This window comes from Chiroxiphia lanceolata, chromosome 2, assembly GCF_009829145.1.
Source record: "Chiroxiphia lanceolata isolate bChiLan1 chromosome 2, bChiLan1.pri, whole genome shotgun sequence".
Lineage (NCBI taxonomy): Eukaryota > Metazoa > Chordata > Aves > Passeriformes > Pipridae > Chiroxiphia > Chiroxiphia lanceolata.
The window spans coordinates 110244786-110264967 of NC_045638.1; the positions used below are offsets into that span (position 1 = coordinate 110244786).

Below are 20182 nucleotides of genomic sequence, written 5' to 3' on the forward strand. Positions count from 1 at the left end.
GGTTGTCAAATCTGTAATTTAAGCCCTTGGAATTTGTTGCTGTCACTCTTTTCCTGTAATATATTATATTTTCAATGGGTTTGATCCAAAGACTATACAAGCCAATAGGAGAATTTCTACCAGCTTCCATGAAGTTTGAATAAAGCCTCATATGCTATGGTAGAATCATAGAATCGTTTAGGTTTGAAAATCATCTACACATCCTTTAAACACCTCTAGGGATGGTGACCCACCACTTCTCTGGGCAGCCTGTTCCGGTGCTTGACGATCCTTTCAGTGGAGAAATTTTTCCTAAAATCCAATCTAAACCTCCTCTGGGACAACTTGAGGCCATTTCCTCTTGTATATCATTTGTTACCTGGGAGAAGAGACTGACCCACACCCAGCTACAGCCTCCTTTCAGACAGTTGGAGAGAACAATAAAGTCTCCCCTGAGACTCCTTTTCTCCAGGCTAAACAACCCCAGCTCCCTCAGTCTCTCTTCATAGGACTTGTGCTCCAGACCCTTTCTCATCTCAATTACTCTGCTCTGGACATGCTCCAGCCCCTCAGTTTCTTGTAGTGAGGGGCCCAAAACTGAACCCAGGATTCGAGGTGTGGCCTCACCAGTGCTGAGTACAGGGAGACAACACTGCCCTGGTCCTGCTGGTGACACTTTTTTTGATGTAAGCCAGGATGTCATTGGCCTTCTTCCCCACCTGGACACACCTTGGATCATGTTCAGCTGCTGTTAACCAGCACCCCCAGGACCTTTCCCACTAGGCATCTTTCCAGCCTCTCTTGCCCCAGCAGGGGGTTGTTGTGACCCAAGGGCAGGACCTGCCACTTGGCCTTGTTGAACCTCACATAGTTGGCCTTGGCTAATTGATCCAGCCTGTTGCAGTAACGATACTGGAGTAGAACTTGCTGCTATATCTACTTTTACCTGAAATCACCAATATAATGTGTGAACCCCAGGGCCTCTGGGCTGGGGAAGGTACTGTGATCAAGCTATGATAATAAAATTCCCTTAGGATCATTGAATTCAGCATGAACCACAAATCACAGGGTCAGCTGAGAAAACTGCATCACTGGAAGAAAATGTTGCTAGTGCTTGATATGGGATCAATGTACGTTTTGCTATAAATTCATATTTTTATCTGGTAATTTTCCCCTCTCCTGAGTCGTCTGCCACATTTCTTATCAGATGACCAGAGTTCACCTAAGAGGGATGAACTCACTGTCTCAGTCAAGCTTCTCTACATCAACAGCTTTATCAGCTCTTATTGGCTCAGTGTAACCTTTCTCAGTAACAGTACTGGGAAAGAAAGGCATGCGATCCATCCCATCAGATTAGAGGTTCTGCTAACTATTAAGATTGAAGAAGAGTTGAGAAATCCCTTTGAAACAATTTGAAGTGTCTGGTTTTGGGGTTTTTTTTTCATGAAGGTCTTTAACACTGGAGCAGAGGCTACCTTCACATACATTTATTAATAGAATAACAGATCCCTTCAGTCATGGATAAACCAACATCCCAGAAAGAGTACAGCGGAATACACTCTTCCCATTTTGAACAACATGACTAAAGCTGACTACCGCTCATGCTTTTCCATCTCCATTTTAATTCTTGCACAGAATACTGTTCTGTGCTGTAAAAACAGTTCTGAACATGATGTGATTAACCTTTAGGGTCCCCCCATCCCCTCATCTCACAGCCCCCTCTTACGTGGCCTGTGCTTTCTATTCATGTTCAACCATCTGATTTCCATATCATCCCGCTCAGCCTCCCGAGCAGCTATTAGCATAACAGAGCTTTGGTGTGACATTGATTGAAGCCAGCGCTTGCTGAATGCGGTATCAAAGCATAATTTGCCAGAAATCACATCTAATTTACTATGTACTATTTAAATTTCTTTAAAAAAAAAAAAAAAAAAGGGCAGCAATTTCAATATAAGCATACTAGGTTTGTAATCTTAATTGTTCTTTTTTTTTCCCCCAACATAGTTTTGGCTAGTCTGCTGGAATCTGAGTGATATATTTGGTTTTGGAGCCACTGTCTTTGACTTTCAGATGTTAATTAAGCAAGAGTTTTTCCACTCTGTTTCTTCCTATGCACTTAATGCTGCATCTGAAACAGTAAAGAGTAATAGTCTGGTAGGCACAACACTCAATTTGCTGCTTCATAACAGTTTTTTCAACAGATTCTTCTAATGACCTTAATGTTTAGCTTGAATGAAGCCTTTAAGTACCACATAACTTTAACAGCTGAAGCTGATCAAGCCTGGTGTTATTTCTCTAACTGTACCTTTTCAGAATGTTTTTAAAATTCACCTAATTTGAGAGCAGCAATAGTGGCTTGAATAAGTTTTGTCCAACGTTCCCCTGAAGCTGCGCTTTGAGCAAGTCATGATATCAGTTAGCCTTTCTGCAAAGTGGAAGTAATAATATTTATCCACCTTTATAAACAGCATCTATATACGAACATAATAAGCTCTGTTTTTAGGAAAATTGAAGAGCCCAAGTGCTTATTCTGTCAAAGAAGCCTTGCTGTCTCTGAGTAGGGTCACACTGAATTCTCTGGGGATAATGTCTTAGTGTTTGGGTAGTTATACTTGACCAGGAATTTATCCTGCAATTATTAAGTGTTACTTTCACTTTTCAAATTGCACTGTTTGACTAGAAATTGACAAATAAAGCTGATATGGTGAAAATGTTGTTTAAATGCTATAAACAATATTATTTTAATCAGACTCTGTCTATAAACAGAGCTATAGTTGAATTTGACAACAAACTATAACAAAAGGAGGGTTTCTTTCATTATAGAACCCTGTCTTTGAATAAGTTAAAAAAACCCAAACAACTCACACAATGTTTTATTTTTCCAAAATTATGTTTCTCATGTTAAGATTATGTTGTTAAATAGTTTAGCTGAAGAAACTCTGATGTGAATAAAAGCTCCAATTCATTTATTTTTTTTATAGTAAATTTCCAGTAATTATGGCTGCAGAGGAAACTAGAAAATATGTGATTGCATAGCTAGATATTGTTGTTTGCTGGGGTCTTTAGAAAGGTTAACTTAATAGCTATGAGGCCACAGATCTTCTATTCATCTAGTATGGCAAAAGCTGGAAAGGACTTGGTGTGTGGAAGGCAGCGAACGGAACAACAGGATCCATCCTTGTCTGAGCTACAGACTTATTTTCCTTTTCTGTTTTTGGAGAAAAGGAAAAAAAAAAGAAAAAAAAAGCATTTTTCTGCTCTTAAGAAAGTGAGAGATATTCAAAGTCAGGGATAGGTCAAAAACTGGAAACCAGGTAAGGAACTAGGATGTATATCTCTCATTGTGTCTTGACTACCAATTATCTTAATTTGATCCTTGGAAAGTCTGCTACAGCAACAAATTTGGTTCTGTTGTATCTGCTCAGAGCTTGGAGTTATTGATTTACAACACAGCCTTGTGTGTGAGAGTGTTTCAGATGAACCCTTAAACGTTCCTGCCTTGCATTTATGCAGTTACATGACTTGAAAGATGGGCTCATGGAAATGCCGAGCCCTTCTTGCTGCTGTTGAGCTGCCTCAGAGCACTGCCTGTGTAACATACCCCCAGTGCACCAAGCATGCCTACAAAGTGATCTTAGGCATCCATCATGCTTAGGTTTTATCTATGGGATGGTCTTCTGCCTCCAGGTTTTTAGCATCACAACAGAAAGATTATGGTCTTGAGGCCACCCATAAGGCAGCATAGACACAGGACTCATGCATCGTTCCTGTCAAAAGCAGGTATAACACCTGGAGAGGTTTTCTTCTCTCTGCTGTGCCTGAGGTTGCTGTTGATTCTATATTGATATCCTGGGCAATGAACTTCTGTGGCTGAGCAGCAAACACTGGGCTAGTCCAGTGACCTTTGTTAAGTAGGTGGTCAGAACCGTAGAGATACCTAAGATATGCCTAAGGAAGGGGAGGTTTCTACTTCAGAGTTTAAAGGTCTCTCTCTCTTTCTCCTCCTGTGTGACTGACTGAGCTAACACATGCACTGATTATCACACTGCTGCTTCCTGACACCTGTGGGTGTTTGTTGCATACAGATTGCTTGGTTAAACCAGGTGAGGGAAAACCAAGTAACTCGCTGCAGCTCAGCACTTTAAGAGTAGAATAGCATGAGTTCACTTCTAGAGTATGTATAGACACACCTTATAGAAACCTCAAAACATATGGCTATTAACAGGCAGCAGCAGGGGACTAAGGCCTTTGTCCCTGCCTGTTTAGACAATTTAACAGCTGCTGAGGTGGAGGAAGAGGTGGACACTTCTTTCCAGAAGGCCAAAACCTGTGTTTAGGAGTGTGAGGCGGAAGAAATACCCTCTACCTTTTAAATTTATGGTGGTTCATGTTTATTAAGTGCTTTGCAGTTCTTGTTTTAAAGAGTGCATTATACCAGCATTATTCAACTGATGCTCTTTAGACTCCTGCTGATCTGTAAAGCCTCGGGAAGTACCTCAGGAGATCACTGCAAAGTGTGTTTCAAAAAAAATCAGGTCTGCCTGCATTTCTATGCAGTTAGCAGATTTGTGTCTGTGCTGTCAGCAGGTGTAATCGGAAGCTGGGTCTTGATTGCTCTTCGTGCCTAATTAAATAGTTTGTAATTATAATGGTGAAAATACGGTTTTCTAAAACACTTAAATTCTGTTTACCTAAAAGCTTAGTGTTCCTAAGCCATCCCTCCGCACAACCACAAAACCAATAGTGGCATAGAAGAAAATGAAGGTGGGGTGTTGCAGTGTTTTTTGTTTGGGTTTTTTGTGAATTTTTTAATGTTTTGTCCCCTTCTTCAGCCTGCCCCAAAAGTTAGCTGATCTTTTGATAAGAATATCTGGAGACACTGCTTGCATTTTTAAGATATGCAAAATAGTACAGATGGAGGGTTTTCATATCACTCATAGAAAAGCCATTTGCTTTACTACTACATCATACTCAACATAGTCACTGATGTTTTCTCTCTCAAACACTGATACTGCTTCTTCCTCACTTTCTTTCTACACATTAACACCTTTTCTCTACCTTCTCATTCCCACCAAGTACTGACTCTATTCTCCGTCAGTACCTGCCAGTACAAGTCAAACTACTCCTCTCACTTAGAAATTGTTCACTTCTGACTGTACCGCCTGGTCCTGTATGTCTGAACAGTTAATGCCAGCTACTTGAAAACATAGCCAGTCCTGGTTCTTCTTTCTTGCTTTGAACCCAGACTCCTTTTTTCTTTTCCTTGTTTCTTCCTGATCTCTTGGAATACCTATTCCTTCTCGCTCACCACTCACTTCTGCCCACTAACTCTTCAACTTTTGCTTCCTTCTAATCTTTAAACAAGCTGAAATCTGGGTTTCCCAAGTTTGTGTTGTTTTATCAACCATTCTTTTTACTGCAACTCCTCCTTCCCACTCCATTCTTGACCACACTGCCTCTAAGAGAACTGAGAGAGCTCTTGAACTTCTGTTCTTCTGCTGTCATCCAGACCTTCCTTTCCTTTCTTAATCATTTTAAAAGTCTAGAGGGCTAGACTGAGAAAGACAGTCTATTCATCCTAATTCATACTTGCAACACATGATAGCTCTGTGAAGTGTAAGAGGCTATGTGAGTGCAGGTACCTTTCCAGACCAAAGGTGGAATACGTCCAGAGCCAGAAATATAAACACCTGAGTGTGCTCCTTAGCATTTGTTGTCATCAGAATTGACTCTAGCATGTATGGTTGTAATGTTTATTTCCTTTTTTATTTTTTTTTAATAACTGGGGATGTCACATACATATATTGCTGCTCTTTCTGTCGCTGTTGTTGTTTGTTTATATATTAATTCTGTCTATACTAATTAATGTTTCTGGTGTCATGTCCTCTGACATAAAACAAATCTCCATAATGTCGTCTCTTTCCTTCAGTATTCCCTGTCTCTCCCTTGCAAAATATGCTAAACTTACACTATGTTTTTTCTTACATTGTAGCTCCTCCACAGTTTGTGGTGAGACCACGAGACCAGATTGTAGCCCAAGGTCGAACAGTGACTTTTCCTTGTGAAACTAAAGGAAATCCCCAGCCAGCTGTTTTCTGGCAAAAAGAGGGAAGTCAGGTAAGCTGTAAGCACCCTGTAAGTCTTTCAAGCCTTTCTAAATAGTTATATTGTGAAATTTTAAGGAAAATTTTTTATATTACCTTTCACAGATTCTCTTAATCTTTCACAGGACTTTCTCTTTTTAAACTATCACTATTCTGCACTGAAATTTTTGTTGCCTTTTTTTTTAAATATTGATAATATGAAGAATACAAAGGCCATTTAAGTTGTTGAAACTCGGGCTAGGTGCTGTGCAGATGTACAGAAAGCAACAGTAAAGGCTTTGCATTCTGAAGCCCCCAACGAACAGGTGGGTGAGACAGGCACAGTAGATAAAAAAAGGTATGACTCAATTTTTTACTAATCAGAGTCAGTAATTACAGTTCACAACCTGTCTAGACGTGATCAGGCAGATACGTATCTCGCAAGCTGATTTGCATTATTCTCCTAGAGCATACAGATATAGGTTTTGAACACGCAGATGCTTTCTTGAGTAAAATTGTCCCAGGAAGTTTCCAGATCTGGTTTTGGAAATATTTCCCCGATCTTTTTTGCAGGCAGAATTTGTAATGTGGTGATCGGCGTTGCCGTCAGCCAGTACTGGCTTCCACAGCTTAGGGTTTGAATGTCACATCATAACATTTCTTTGCTGCTGTTGCTGCATTGGCACGTTGTTACAGCAGAAGTCAGGCCTCCTCACTCTGAGTGTGCAGTTCATGTTAGTATGTTAAATTTGAGCACTGCAAAAACTACGTGCTGTATTTTCTTTTGCACCTGAGAAAAAATTAAAAGGGCCAAATGAACACCCAAGGACAGTGCCTTCTGCAGCTCCCTGCTGAGCCCTGTCATGGCTACACCTGTCTGTATGTCTATGCAATATACCCTTCTCTTTTGGTTGGTCTCTTCAGACCCCTGTGCTACTTTCCCCCATGTGAGTTAACTCACGTATCCACACTGTGCTGTGCAGTGCAGACGTGCCTTTTGTCAGATCTGGAGGCCCTGTGTGCACCAGCTCAGTTAAAATGTGAGACAAGAGCTGAACCACAGATCTCCTGCTCTGCCCCACCTGCTTCTCCTTCACCTTCTCACGAGATCAGAAAGCTATTCCAGAATGACAGGACCAGGCTGACAGCATTTTGTGCTCTGCTGTCTTTGTGGCTTACAAAGATACAACACTATTGCTTTATGAAAATAAGCTTGTCTGAGCGTAAACTTAACCTTCAATGTGTATCTCTCAGTGTAATATTTGGAGAAACTTCGATTTAGCCTCCATGGATCACACACCCTGGAAAAGCAAAGTATTGTGAGTCTGACTAAGGTGGCAATTGTTCCAAAGGGAAAGTAGAATAGTATGTTGAAATTAAAGTAGGAAGTAGTGATGTGCTAGCAGACATTTCAAAACCCTTCCTTGTAGAGCATTTTAATAACATGGTAATGTTTATGTAAAGTGAGCTTATAGTGTCACACTTGAATCTAATAAAGTGGACATCCATCATGCTGTAATAAAGAGAAGAGCTTCTAATTAAAGTAGGACATCATTTGCAGGATTAAAGTCATTTAGCGTAATTGAAAAGTGTTAATACTCTATTTTATCCTCTTCCATTTCTATCACTTCAAGGGTAAAAACATTTTAAGGTGAAAATGCATCTTGTGTCTTTAATTGAATGTTATTACCTACTGATTGTACCATGTTGAAGCTGCTTAATTACAAACCTGGAAAATTAATTACCATATTGAGAAACAGATCCCCGAGGGTTAGAATAGTCTTTTTTGGCAAATAAATGCAACATAAAAATTGATACCTACATGGTTTATAATCAAACCTTCAAACACAGCTCAGTGTGATTTATGACAGCCTCCTGTTAATCTTGATTGATCATCAGTGAAATAACACAGGTTAGGGTTACCCTCTCACTGTGTAACTTGCCAGATTTTGCAGTGAGATGCCATAAGGGAGGTGAGTTTCCACACACTGTATATCATCATACAAATGGAGGGTGGTGTTTTTGCCAAATTACATGACTTTTCACCTTTGCGTGCCCAGCTATAAATTGTTTCTTGTCTCTACAGTGCTTGCTTCTGCTTTTACTTGGGGAACTGTTTGCAGCTCCACTTTTAGTGTTTGAAGTAGTGTTATGTAGTCGTGTTATCCCACTCCAGTAATTGTGGGGCATTTTTCATTGAGACTCCATTTCTCCATCCTGTGTTTTTGAGCACAACCAGCTGGAAGGGAGGGGACCTGTTCCCTCCTGAGTAATTTTTTGTACCAGCCTGTGCATAAACAGCTGGCCCTTTGTATTTGGTGGCCTTTTCCCAGAGCCCAACAGCCACCCATCAATGAAATGCATGAGGGCAGGGTGTGTGTAATCTTTAGACCCTGTGGATTAAATTCTTCCTTGAGATAAATTCAGTGGTACTGTATCAGGGATGTCTTCGGTCCCACTTTTCGCAACCCAGCATCTGTGTCCAGATGAGCAACCCGACAGCTAATTAAAATAGTGAAATTATAAAAAGCATTTCAAAAAGAGGTTTTACTGTAATTTGGGACAAGTTACAGTTCATAGTTATCTGATCTTTGAAGAGAGGAATCATGAGACTGGTGAACTCCTCCTGATGTATGGAATATTTACTGGAACATGGTACCTTCCAGAGAAGAGAGGCCCATGCTGAAGACAAAAAGAAGAGTAGTGTCCCCTGTCTAATGCAGTGATAAAGAGGATTCTGGATTATTTTTCTCTTAAGAATTAGGAGCTTGATCCTTCCACAGTCTTTTACATTGTGTTTCTTTATACACTTTACATAATGAGTGATAATTGGAGTCAAGATCAGCCATGCCAAAATTCTTCACTTTCTCATAAAATTTAGTGAAGTTTTCATAATACCCTCATTCAGTAGGTATCTGTGCCAAGCAGAAATTATTCTGAAAGTTTCAAGGCAGTTCAGAAAACAAGGCAATTATTTGAGATCCACTCAGTCCCATAGCCTGAAATTGCTTCAGAATTTTAACACTTTTTTCCTATTGGATCTGACATGTTTACTGGGTGCATATTGATTTTTGAGGAAAAAATCTGCTGTTATAAATTTCTTGAACATTGCCATTGAAATAAGGCAAGGGAAAAGCCTAGGGTGACAAGTATGCTTGTAGGTTAATACAATTATAAGGATACTTAGAGCGTCGGATCTTATTTAAAGCGTATCACTTTCCTTTTACTGCCAAAACCATAAAGGCATGAGTTTCACTTAAAAGCAGAATTTGTTTCTTATTTGAATTCTTATTTGTTTCTTAAGCAGGTTGTTGCTTATCAGTTCCAAATCCTTTTTTGTAAACCATTAAGGTCTGCAGAAAATTCATTTAATACCCTATTCTACACTTTTAGATTCTATTTTTAGCCCATACAGACAAGCTTACAAGTTAGTAGGGAATCATCATTAGAAAGCACAGCAGAGCTATACAGAGCTGCAGTAATGACTGAAAGCTTATCACAGCATGTTAAGTGTTTTGGGGTATTCCTGCTGCAAACAACTGTATTTTTCATAGAGGCTTGTTGAGCTGACATAAAAGCCAGATCCTATTTTACTGGAATTACTTTTGTTTAATTATTGTTTAAGCTGTTCTTCTTTCTGCCTCATTGGGCAATGCTGCTGACCTTTCCCTTCGCATTGCTTTCCTTTTCCTGTTCTTATTTATTCACAAGAGCTGTGCCAGATGGTATAACTTTTTCCTTGAAAACACAGCCCTCACTACTAAAACCTTTTCAGTATTGATTCATTCAGTCCTTCATCATATGCAATGACTACTACAGCCATTCCAGCTATTCTTATTGACATCTCTCTTTTCTCCAATCCAGCCCAAAGGCAAAAGCTAATCTCCCTGGTTTTTGCTAACTGATGTCTTATCCTACATGAAATTATTTTTTCTCTTTGATGATTTCTACATCAGATTAATACCCTTTCTCTTCACCCTCAAGGCTCCATGATGCATTTCTCTTTTAGTACATCTCAGTTTTAATTTCTTTTTACTTCTCCTTTGAGCTCTCATGCTCTGCCAGCTTCTCCTACTTTATGACTTGGTCATATCTTCTTCCCAGCTTTACTTCAGTGCCCTACTCTTACTTTCTCCTTTGCCCAGGACATATTAACAGCCAGACAATAGTGCTATGCTCCCTCAAGTCTCCAGGAGTCAATTTTTTCTGCTAGTTTTCCAATGTTTACTGTGGTGTTATGTCCTCCTGGTTTGATAGCCAAACTAAGTATATTATTACAATTACACTCAGAAAGAAGATGAATGTGTCACAAATATAAATCACTCAAGTGTGATTGTTGGAAAATGTCTCCTCGCCTACACCCCCAGAACACAGCACTGTGTGCTGTCAAAGGGCTGTTTCTAATTTAAACTGCAAGTTGCCCAAGGCAGGGAAAGCCAGCTCTATGTGTTCATAAAGCCTTACTTTTCCTTCTAGTTTATTTATAGTACTTTTAAGGGAAAAATCGTCGCCTCCCTAGCTGAGGGAAGAGTGGTGCTTTTGTGTTTTGAACTGATGTTTGATGAATTGTCTTTGCAGAACCTACTCTTCCCAAACCAGCCTCTCCAGCCCAACAGCAGATACTCGGTGTCACCGACCGGAGACCTCACCATTACCAACATCCAGCGCTCGGATGCAGGATACTACATTTGTCAAGCACTGACGGTTGCTGGAAGCATTTTAGCAAAGGCTCAGCTGGAGGTTACTGATGGTGAGCTATTAGAAATTCCCATTGGTTTATTTTTTTGCTGTCAAAAGTATTTTAAAAGCAGTGTAAATAAAGGCATGTGAGATCACGTAATTCATACAAGGAAACGGACAGTTTTCTAGGGGAAATAAAATGGAAAAGGATCTCCGTGCAATTGTCTATGGAGTCAAGAAGGCACCAAGGCCTATTTTGCCTTTTGCTTGCTTTCTGAAGGTTCCTTAACAGTGAAAAGAAGGGAAAAACAAGCTTAAAATAAGGTTGGTGAGAAAGGAAGCTGCTTGGTTTGCTAGAGCTAAGAGACTACTGCAAGAAAACATTGTGGAGAACGAATAGGTTTATGATTAAAGCAGTGAGTTGGGGTGCAAAAAAAAATTAGTCATGATTCCCAGCAGTCTTCACTACCATCTTACACAGCTAGTTTGGGAATGTGTCCTCAGCTCAATTAAACCAAGGCAGTTGTTTGAACATAGCGGAGTACTCTTTGTTTAGAATAGCTGCATGTAGCCCTTTAGTCGCTCTGTGATTAAGGCACCTACCTCAGAGCTGTGTTCCAAGAATTTCCTTGTATGGTTAGGTGTGAAAAAAGCCATGAAAATGAGAAGGTAGAGAAGAGTTTTCAGGAAAGGAAAAGCATCTGTCTTGATGCGTTCCATTTCAAATTTTTGGGTTTGAAATTTATCCTACCTTGAAGTTTACCTTACTCCGTCTCCAAACATGAATCCTTTTCATATGTCAGGAATCCTGTTGATATCCCTCTTCATCCTCTTGTGGATAGAAGGCAGTTTGCATCCTTTAATGTTAGTGAGGAAAACAGTAGAATTCCTCTTATACTGGGAGATTGTGGCATTCCCCGGCATCATTATTCCTTATCTTAACTGACACATTAAATATCTCCTGACAGACTTTGATGAATTTTTGCCATTAAAACTGTTGTTATATGCAGAGGTCTACTTTTACTGTTCCCTTAGAGACCTGCCTGCACCACGAAAGTTTGAAAAGATGTCTAATTTTGAATAATCTTCCTTTTCACAAGAGCATATTCATCACAAGTGACAGGTAGAGAGGTTCAGGCTCATGTTATAGAGGTTTGAGCATTAATTTGATGCCTTTTCTTTGTTTTCCAAAAGCTGCCTATATTTTTATGACAGGGGAAGATAATTTCTGCCTTATCCTCGCATCTCTTCAAGCACATTGCCTTTCTGTAGTTTCTGGAAACTAAAGGCTTGGCTTCTCTCTGCGATCCCTTTAAGTCCTTTCTCTCATGGTCTGAGAGAAAATGATGCATTTTCATTCAATTCAAATTTAAATGTAGATTAAAAGGTCATTTAAAATTAATGGAAAGGCAGTATTTTGTAATATCTGTCCATGGTGCTGCCTGACTCAGGGCCATGACTGTGATTGGAATAAACAGAACACACAAACATTGGCTGAGAGGACATTGAGCTGTTAATGGTTGCACCTGCTGATGCTGCACAGATTTACAGCAACAGGCGCTGAGGGGATCAAATCAGGTTCAAGGACACGAGTGGTGAGAAATTCTTCCTTTTGACAGGCAAGGCCTGTGGTCCATTTCTCGTGCGGGGGAAAGAAAAATAAATCCCAATTGATCTCTCTGGAGTTTTCGTTAGTTGATTAGCGGAAAGTGTCCCTGCTAAAATGCAAACTCACCTCCAGCTAATTCTGATTAAAGGCAGTGTGCATTTCACATTGCTGGAGAAAGCATTAGCTGGAGGCTCTGCTGCTCAGAGAGTGCAAGGCCTGCGTTCTTCAAATGCTTTCCAGAACCCACTGTCAGCAGCATGATCATTATGAAAAAAATACAAAATTGCTTTATAGAAATACCATTTCATCCCCGAGTCAAAGGGCAGGTGAGGTCAGAAGAAAAGTGCCAAAACAACATTGTGGAACTGAGATTATATAAATAAATCTGCCATTAGATCACAGATATTTTTTTAATTGCTTTTAGTTAGGAAGTTACCCATAAATGTCGAAATAATCTGTTTTGGTTGATGCTAAGCAGAGGTTAAGGAAGCTAATGATTTTTATCAGTAGGGAAATCTAATTTAATGGTTTTAAAAATATAATAAAAGATAAACACTGTGCATATTAGCTATATACTTAAGCATTAGTGTTCTAGTTTTTGGCTGGTGATTTCAGTTTTACTTCATAGCCCAGAATTTTTCTGTTTGGTTAATGATTTAATAATAGTGGCGAGCCATCTTTTTCATTTTGAACACATTTTTGTTTGATCCAGAGTAATTTAGATCCAATTGAAGTTCCAATACAGAATGAAAACATGTCATGTGCAGAAAAACAAGTGCTTAATTATACCATATATAGCAGTGTTTCAGTTGTTAACATTTTTACACTTACAAGTCTTTACTGGAAATATTTTTAACTCAAGTGTTCACATGAGAAGAGATTACTAGCTGTGATGAAATGTGCTGAGTTGAGTGATAATTTTGCTGATTATGGACTGTGCTAAGAGCCTTCGGTATATTTGAAATTCAAATCTTGTATTTTCTTGAAAGGCTATCATGTAATTCACTGTCTAATGCACATCTGGAAAAGCAAAATCATTTTAAAAATTGAACAATCTTAGCAATCCTTTCAAACTCAAGAAGTGAATATGCAGCTCACAATCTTAAAATGACAGATCCTGGAAATAAACCAAATGCTTCCATCTATGTCTGTGCTCAGCATAAAATGAATAGTTTACAATTAGTATTTAGTTACATAAATTTATCCATCATGCACAGAATATTTTGGAAAAGATCTGAATTTCTCCTTAGTTAGTAATCTTTAACACTTATTAATAAAAATTGTGGCCAATGCATATGCAGCTGCAGGATCATGCTTTGTCCACTTTACCCAGCAGCTGCTGTTTAGGGTGAGTATTGGGTTGGAAGGAAAAGATTAGCCTCACAGTGTGCATTTTTCTGACAACATAAGAATGAACTGGTTTAGGATATTAAATTAATTTAAAACATTGTGGTTCTGAGATTTTCAATAAAGCGAAAGGCTGGATCTATAAGGATAATTCAGAATAGATTAAAAAAAGTAAGAGGAGGAGTTGGCAGCATACCTCAACAGCCTCCACTGATTTGGGACAGACACTTGAGGCATTTTACCCAAACTCCTTTGCAATTTTTTTTTATTATAGGTCTGTTGAATACTCTGGGATATCTCTCTCTCAAATCCTCTACTCACAGTTTACTTGCCTGCAGATCTGGCCACCATGATTCTTAGCCCTCATCAAATGTATATTAAATATTTTGTAGCAAGTGTGACAGTCTCAAACAGGATAGATTCAGAACAATATCACAGCCTCCTGTGAAGCTCTTGTGCAAAAAAAGACAGAAGGATTGGTCTCTGCTTTTCCAACCTAACCCTAACCCTGCCCTATCACACTAGTGTTCATCGTGTGAATTTCAGGACTTATGTTTGATTTTCCCCATTAATTCACCAGGAAAGTTTTTGAAATTTTGATTTCGGAAGTGAAAAACTGAAGACTTCATTTTGTCATTCTCTTATTTTAATTTCCTGTTGTAATTTGACCACATTCCACCCGAAGTTAAACATGATTTGAGTTGATCCAAATTGCATTTTTAGTGAATAAACTGTTAATTAACAAGTATAATTTGTTCTTTTCCTATAATCTGTTCCAATTTTAAGATGCACTTTATCACAAAAGAAATATTTTAATTTTTCAGTTACCAGACTATAAGAATATATGGATATTGGCAAATGAATTAAAATATTTTAAAAGCAACTAACAAACACCACACCATTTTATGGATATTTTTCATTATCTCTGTTCTTCAGAATGTTTATGATATATGTTTTTAAACCTTTAAGCAAGTTTTGGATCCTTACTAATGAGGTAGGAACACAAGCACCCACACAGGTTTTATAGAAGATTTACAAGTCCTAGTTGTGAAGACAATACAGTCATTCACAGATCAGTGGAAACCCTAAGTGTTCATTTAACCTTTAGCCTTAGTGTCATGGAAACCTGTAGTGGTCTTTCACCCATGACACCCTTGAAAATGAAGATTCCTTCTGGCCAGGAGACTTTCAATTACACTATTGATCAGAGCTATTTAAAGGATTATGAGGTCCTCATTTGGGCTGTAAAAAAACTAATTGTGTGCCAAAGAACAATATCTGTAATGCGGTAGGTTTTGAAAATACCTACATTGCTACACATATGAAAAACAATTAGGTGAAGCAAACTGCGATAGAATAGTTAACAACTTAAATAGTAATTTTGACTTAAATTTTAGCTGCCTAAAATACTGGGATGTCCTGTTTTACATTAAATCTAAAGGATAACTTGCAGTTAAGTTTTCATTTAAATATACTTGTGCTGCAGGTATCCTTATAGTACATAGGAGATGAGATCAGTTTTTATTTCACCAAATGGCTGCACTGTGTAGTTATAAGGAACCTTAATGAGATAAAAAATTTCATATTAAGGTGAAAATGCATTACATTTTCTCTTTTCTTGTAACATAGTGTTTCCTGTCCTATCTCTGAGTTCAATGGGTGATATTTCAGAATTTCCAAAATAGCTTTCACATTCTGGTGTTAATAAATAGTCTTTATTTGCCTTCTATTTTCAGTTTCAATTTCAATAAATGTGATGAATTCACACTCCAAACTGTGATTCTGATAATACTAATGATTCTGTCCTTTATGAATCTTGTTAACAAAACAGGGTAGTTGTATTTTTGCAACGTTCAAATTTCAGAAAGAATTATTTTAGGTATAAAATGTACCACCAACATGTCCCTAATATTTTTTTATTTATTAAATAGCATAATGAAAGCATTTTGGATCTGTGGAAGGTTCCAGAGGGACCTTTGCATCTCAAACAGCTCAAATACAACAGAGACCTTATTGCTTCGTAATAATTTCTTTTCACTTCTTTGTCAGAGTCAAATGTTGTGTATGGACTGTAATAAACAGATTTTCAGCTAGAATAAATGGTTCAAACTCAATTGACATCAGCAGAGGGAGACTAACTTACACTGCTTTAGAAGATAATCCTACCTGTTACAATGTTTAATACCAATCACATAATTGTTCAGTTGTTCAAAGATTTAAAACAGCAGCAGTGTGGCAGGTAAATATATAAAAATGAATACTCAGCTCTGTTATGCTGATTTTATGCAACAGTCAAAGCCTTGTTTATGTTCAAGTATTTCACATTCGTTTTGTATAAACACATTCTTTAGAAACAAAAAGTTATATTTTGCTGCTTAACAGATGGCTCAGAGGATAGGTTCAACAGCAGAATAATTTATCAAAAAATGTTTTTTCAAGAAAAGTGAACACAAGCATTTTGCCTCATCTTCAAGGTATCCCACTGGTCATGGAATGAGGTTTATACAAAGCCATGCACTCACTGGTTGCAGAGTCCTTTAAGCAGTATTTCAAGCATGCAAATGTAAATTATCAGGGGAAAAAATTAAGAGAGTTCCTGGCTTTAAAAGTTGATGAAATGGTTTGATAAGTAAGCTTTTAAATGGTGTGATTGAGTTTGAGCTTTTCTCCACTGGAAAGAGCAGTACAGTCATTTAGATCACTCAGATTGTGAAGATGTTTTGTATTACTGTGAGGTATTTTTGCAGATGAAAACTTGCAAATTGAGCAGGACTGGGGATGTGGTTGGTACCCAGGCTATAATAGTGTTAGTTTTTCACTTTGAACTCTTAACAGATTTTCTCTTCTAGGCCATAAATTAGGTAAGCAATTAAGCACATTTTGATGTGACATCAAATGTGTGCTTTAAGTGCTTTCCCAAATTGGAAGAAATAGGTGATGCACTTCAATTCTTTTCCGAATCAAGGTCTTAATTTTCATTCTGTGTTAACCAAATGAGTCTGATGATCTTTGCTGAACAGAAATTTACATGTCTAGGTGTTGTCTCGCAATGGTGAAATAAAATCCTTACAAAAATACTTTTCAAATATGCCAACTAATTGTTAACATGTATGGGTCTTCCAAAAACAATGTCTTTAACCTCTCGGATGCTGCCTTAAACCAGTCTCTTAGAATCGGTGCTGTGTGACGGAACAGGGCTCACTGGAGCAGAGGATCTTTAAAGGTGTGGGTGTCGCTGTTTAGTCTTGACAGATAGGCCTCCACCCATCATCCTCCAGGGACCCATCAACCAGACACTGGCAGTGGATGGCACAGCTCTGCTGAAGTGCAAGGCCACCGGCGACCCCCTCCCTGTCATCAGCTGGCTGAAAGAAGGATTCACCTTCCTGGGCCGAGACCCTCGGACGTCCATACAGGACCAGGGGACGCTGCAGATTAAAGCGCTGCGGGTGAGTGGCGGTGACCAAGCAGGCGTGACAGGTTCTACACGGCTGGTTCCGGCCTGTTGGCATGTGCCTGGAGCAGCTCTGCTGCCTCCCCCTTGTCTTCAAGATTAACTTGTCTTTTTTGCCCTGCACTTCTCTCCAAGTCCATGTCCTGTTTCGTTCTTTGACACTGTGTAGGGAAGGCGGGGAAAAAAGAGAAGAGTGAAACTAGTATCAGATATTTCAATGAGAATTCCCTAAAAAATAGAACTGATGTTTAAAATCTTATGTATGTTTCAGGAAAACACATGAGTTGGAGATGGATAGAAATATAAAAGGACAGTCCTTTCTGTCTTTTCAGTTAGTCTTACCATGAAGCCATTGGCCTCTCTGTTTAAACTTAGAGCAGTTCCTTGGCAACGCCTGATCATAATTTTCCAAGGACTTGTAGTGGTAGCATGTGATCTAGAGTTCATCAAAGTTTAACCACACACTTTCTCCATCAATAAGTCTTGTCAGTCCTGAACTGGATGATTTATTCCAATGTTATGCTTGCTGGAAATATTCCACCAGGCTTCAAATGGCAAAACACAACTAGTACATGAGGTCATATACAGGGGGATTTCTGTTCAAAATAAATACCTATTGTAACATTTACATTTTAACACATGATATTATAATATTCCAAATAGCATAACGTCCCATGTGGTTGATAAATATTGCATCACTAATCTTTTTTTTTGGCTTTTAATTTTTCCCTGTTCAAAGATAAACACGTGTTAGTTGTTTGTGTGTATTTAGACAAGCGTGCATGTGGAAAAATAGTAAGTTAAATGTCCTTATTTGTCAAGAACTTAAAGACAATTTCAGAAACCACTTAATTTCATCAGCAGAAATTTCTGCACTTGGCTTTTCCATCCAAAAAAAGTCAATAAAAGTAGCTACTGATGACAAGACATAAAGAGCAGTTTTGTTTTCTGATACCTTCTCATCAGTGATCATAGATGAATTGTGAACTTTCTTGGAACAAAATGGAATTTATTAAAAAATTTATGCTAGCTTTCCTTGAGTAAACAATTTATCCTTCCTCCCTAGGCTGAAGGCAGGTTTAGGCCATGAAGGTTAATGCATTTTTCCTGTAGAGCTGGATTAAAGAGTGCGCTTGAATAGTCAAGATTCCCCAGTAGTGTTAGAAAGCAGCAATTAAAGGTGGAGGCTTAGTGATTTCAAACAAGCTTCCAGGCACTGATGATGGGCTTCTGTGGAGTGTCCATGAGGCAGAAGCTCCTGGGATACCTGTCTGCATGCAGCTATGCAAACAATGAAATTGGTTCTGAATCGTGCCGGCGCATTAATCTCGCTGTCAGAGGCCCAAAGTCTGTAAACTAAAGGGGAAAAAAATTGCTTGCAAGGGGAGAAGAAAACAGTATTAGTAGTGAGTGTGGTTTGGAAAGACATGAGGCTTTTATTGATCCTTAAGTGGCTCATTCACTACTAACCAGTTTTCCTTAGAGGTTCAGAAAGGCATTTTTTATAAACCCCTCTATAGAAGTGTATTCAAATTCAAGAACAAAAACTACACAGGACCATAAACTGCAGATTTCTCCTGTCCCTTGCGATTTTTGTGAATTAAATATGGATTTAAGAGTGGAATGTTTAACTTTTCTCTCAGGCCTACCTGAGCAAGGAGTAGCACCACTTCCTAAGCAAAAAATGGCCATGAAAATGTCCAAGTACACTTAACATATCCAAGTTCAAAATAAATTAGTCTTTGTCACTCACATGTCCTCAGCCTTCTGGATGAGAGTAGATTTAGATTAGATATCAGGAAGGTATTCTTTACTTTGAGGGTGGAGCAGGTTTCCCAGAGAAGTCGTGGGTTCCCCACCCCTGAAAGTGTTCAAGGCCAGGTTGGATGGGACTTTGATCAGCTTTGGTTTAGTGGATGATGTCCCTGCCCATGGCAGAGGGGTTGGAAAGAGATGATCTTTAAGGTCCCTTTTTAGCTGGTCATTTTCTGCTATGTAGCTCTTTCTATTATATCACAATTAAATTATTCATGAGCCTGCAGCAGTCACATGTGCCACAGTGATAAGTATGAACATAGAGATTTTTCTGATGAGCCAATCTTTCCAGTTGCTCTGAGGAAGATAACTGAAAACTCACCTACGTCACTCACTCAGTACCTGTTCAGACAGCTCAGCACTTATGGAAATCTCCCTTTTGCTCCACAGAATCTACCACAGAAGGTTTAGGTACCTGCATTAATTAAAAACTGTTTATTTTACTGAATAACACACATTTTTCCATTCGCCTCCCCCATTGTTTTTTCCACGGCACAAAAAAAGAAGTATAAATAATTGAATTATCAACACATTATGTCTGTATCTAATCCATCCACAGTCTGGAAGTCAGATAATTTGCCGTAACTTGCAAGAAGCAGTGTATCTCCAGCTTACTTTATATGTTGAGTTTGTCTTCTCCAAGTTACTCTGTCGTGTACACCACATACTTCATTGAGTATGCTATGCACCATCTGTCACAGTAGCACACAAATGAAGTTGAGACCCATAGCCTTGAGAAATATTCCCCATTATCATGTAATGAAGAATTATATATTTAATAAAAGCTCAGAGGAAGCAAAAAAAACACTGCTTCAGAATGCTATAAGGCCCTCTCCTCTGGAAAATCTCTCCTTTCAAGAGTCTTACTCATTTCAGCAGCAGCACTGCTATATTTTGAGTGTCTGAGGCATTGTCAGAGGGGTTTCACTGTTGCTTGTGTTTCACGGAGAAAAAAAATCTCCTGAAATGTGAGTTAGGCTCCTTCAGGCAGTTGAGCTGTCTTCCTCCCCTAAGAATTCCTCCTCTTAAGTTGCTTCCTCCCCTAAGAATGGTACACGGCAGTCTCAGTGTATCTGAAGAAAATACCAACAAAATTCAAACAAGACCAAGGTAAAAATCAACTAAATTACATATCAACAAGTAATCTGAAGAATATCTTGCTTATTTGCCTTCACATTCTTCTTGAAGAGTGAAGTATAAGCACATATGCTATAG

At 38.7% G+C, this 20182-nt stretch overlaps 1 protein-coding gene across 22 annotated transcripts in view; it reads left to right on the top strand.

Moving 5' to 3' along the window:
• ROBO2 (roundabout guidance receptor 2) overlaps positions 1-20182 on the top strand; it is a 1060454-nt gene that overhangs the window by 947294 nt on the left and 92978 nt on the right. For all 22 annotated transcript variants that reach the window (XM_032678944.1, XM_032678942.1, XM_032678955.1 and 19 more), the window contains 3 exons: positions 5972-6096; positions 10641-10812; positions 16942-17147. In XM_032678944.1, coding sequence (XP_032534835.1) covers positions 5972-6096; positions 10641-10812; positions 16942-17147 — 503 coding nt within the window. The remainder of the gene's footprint in view (positions 1-5971; positions 6097-10640; positions 10813-16941; positions 17148-20182) is intronic.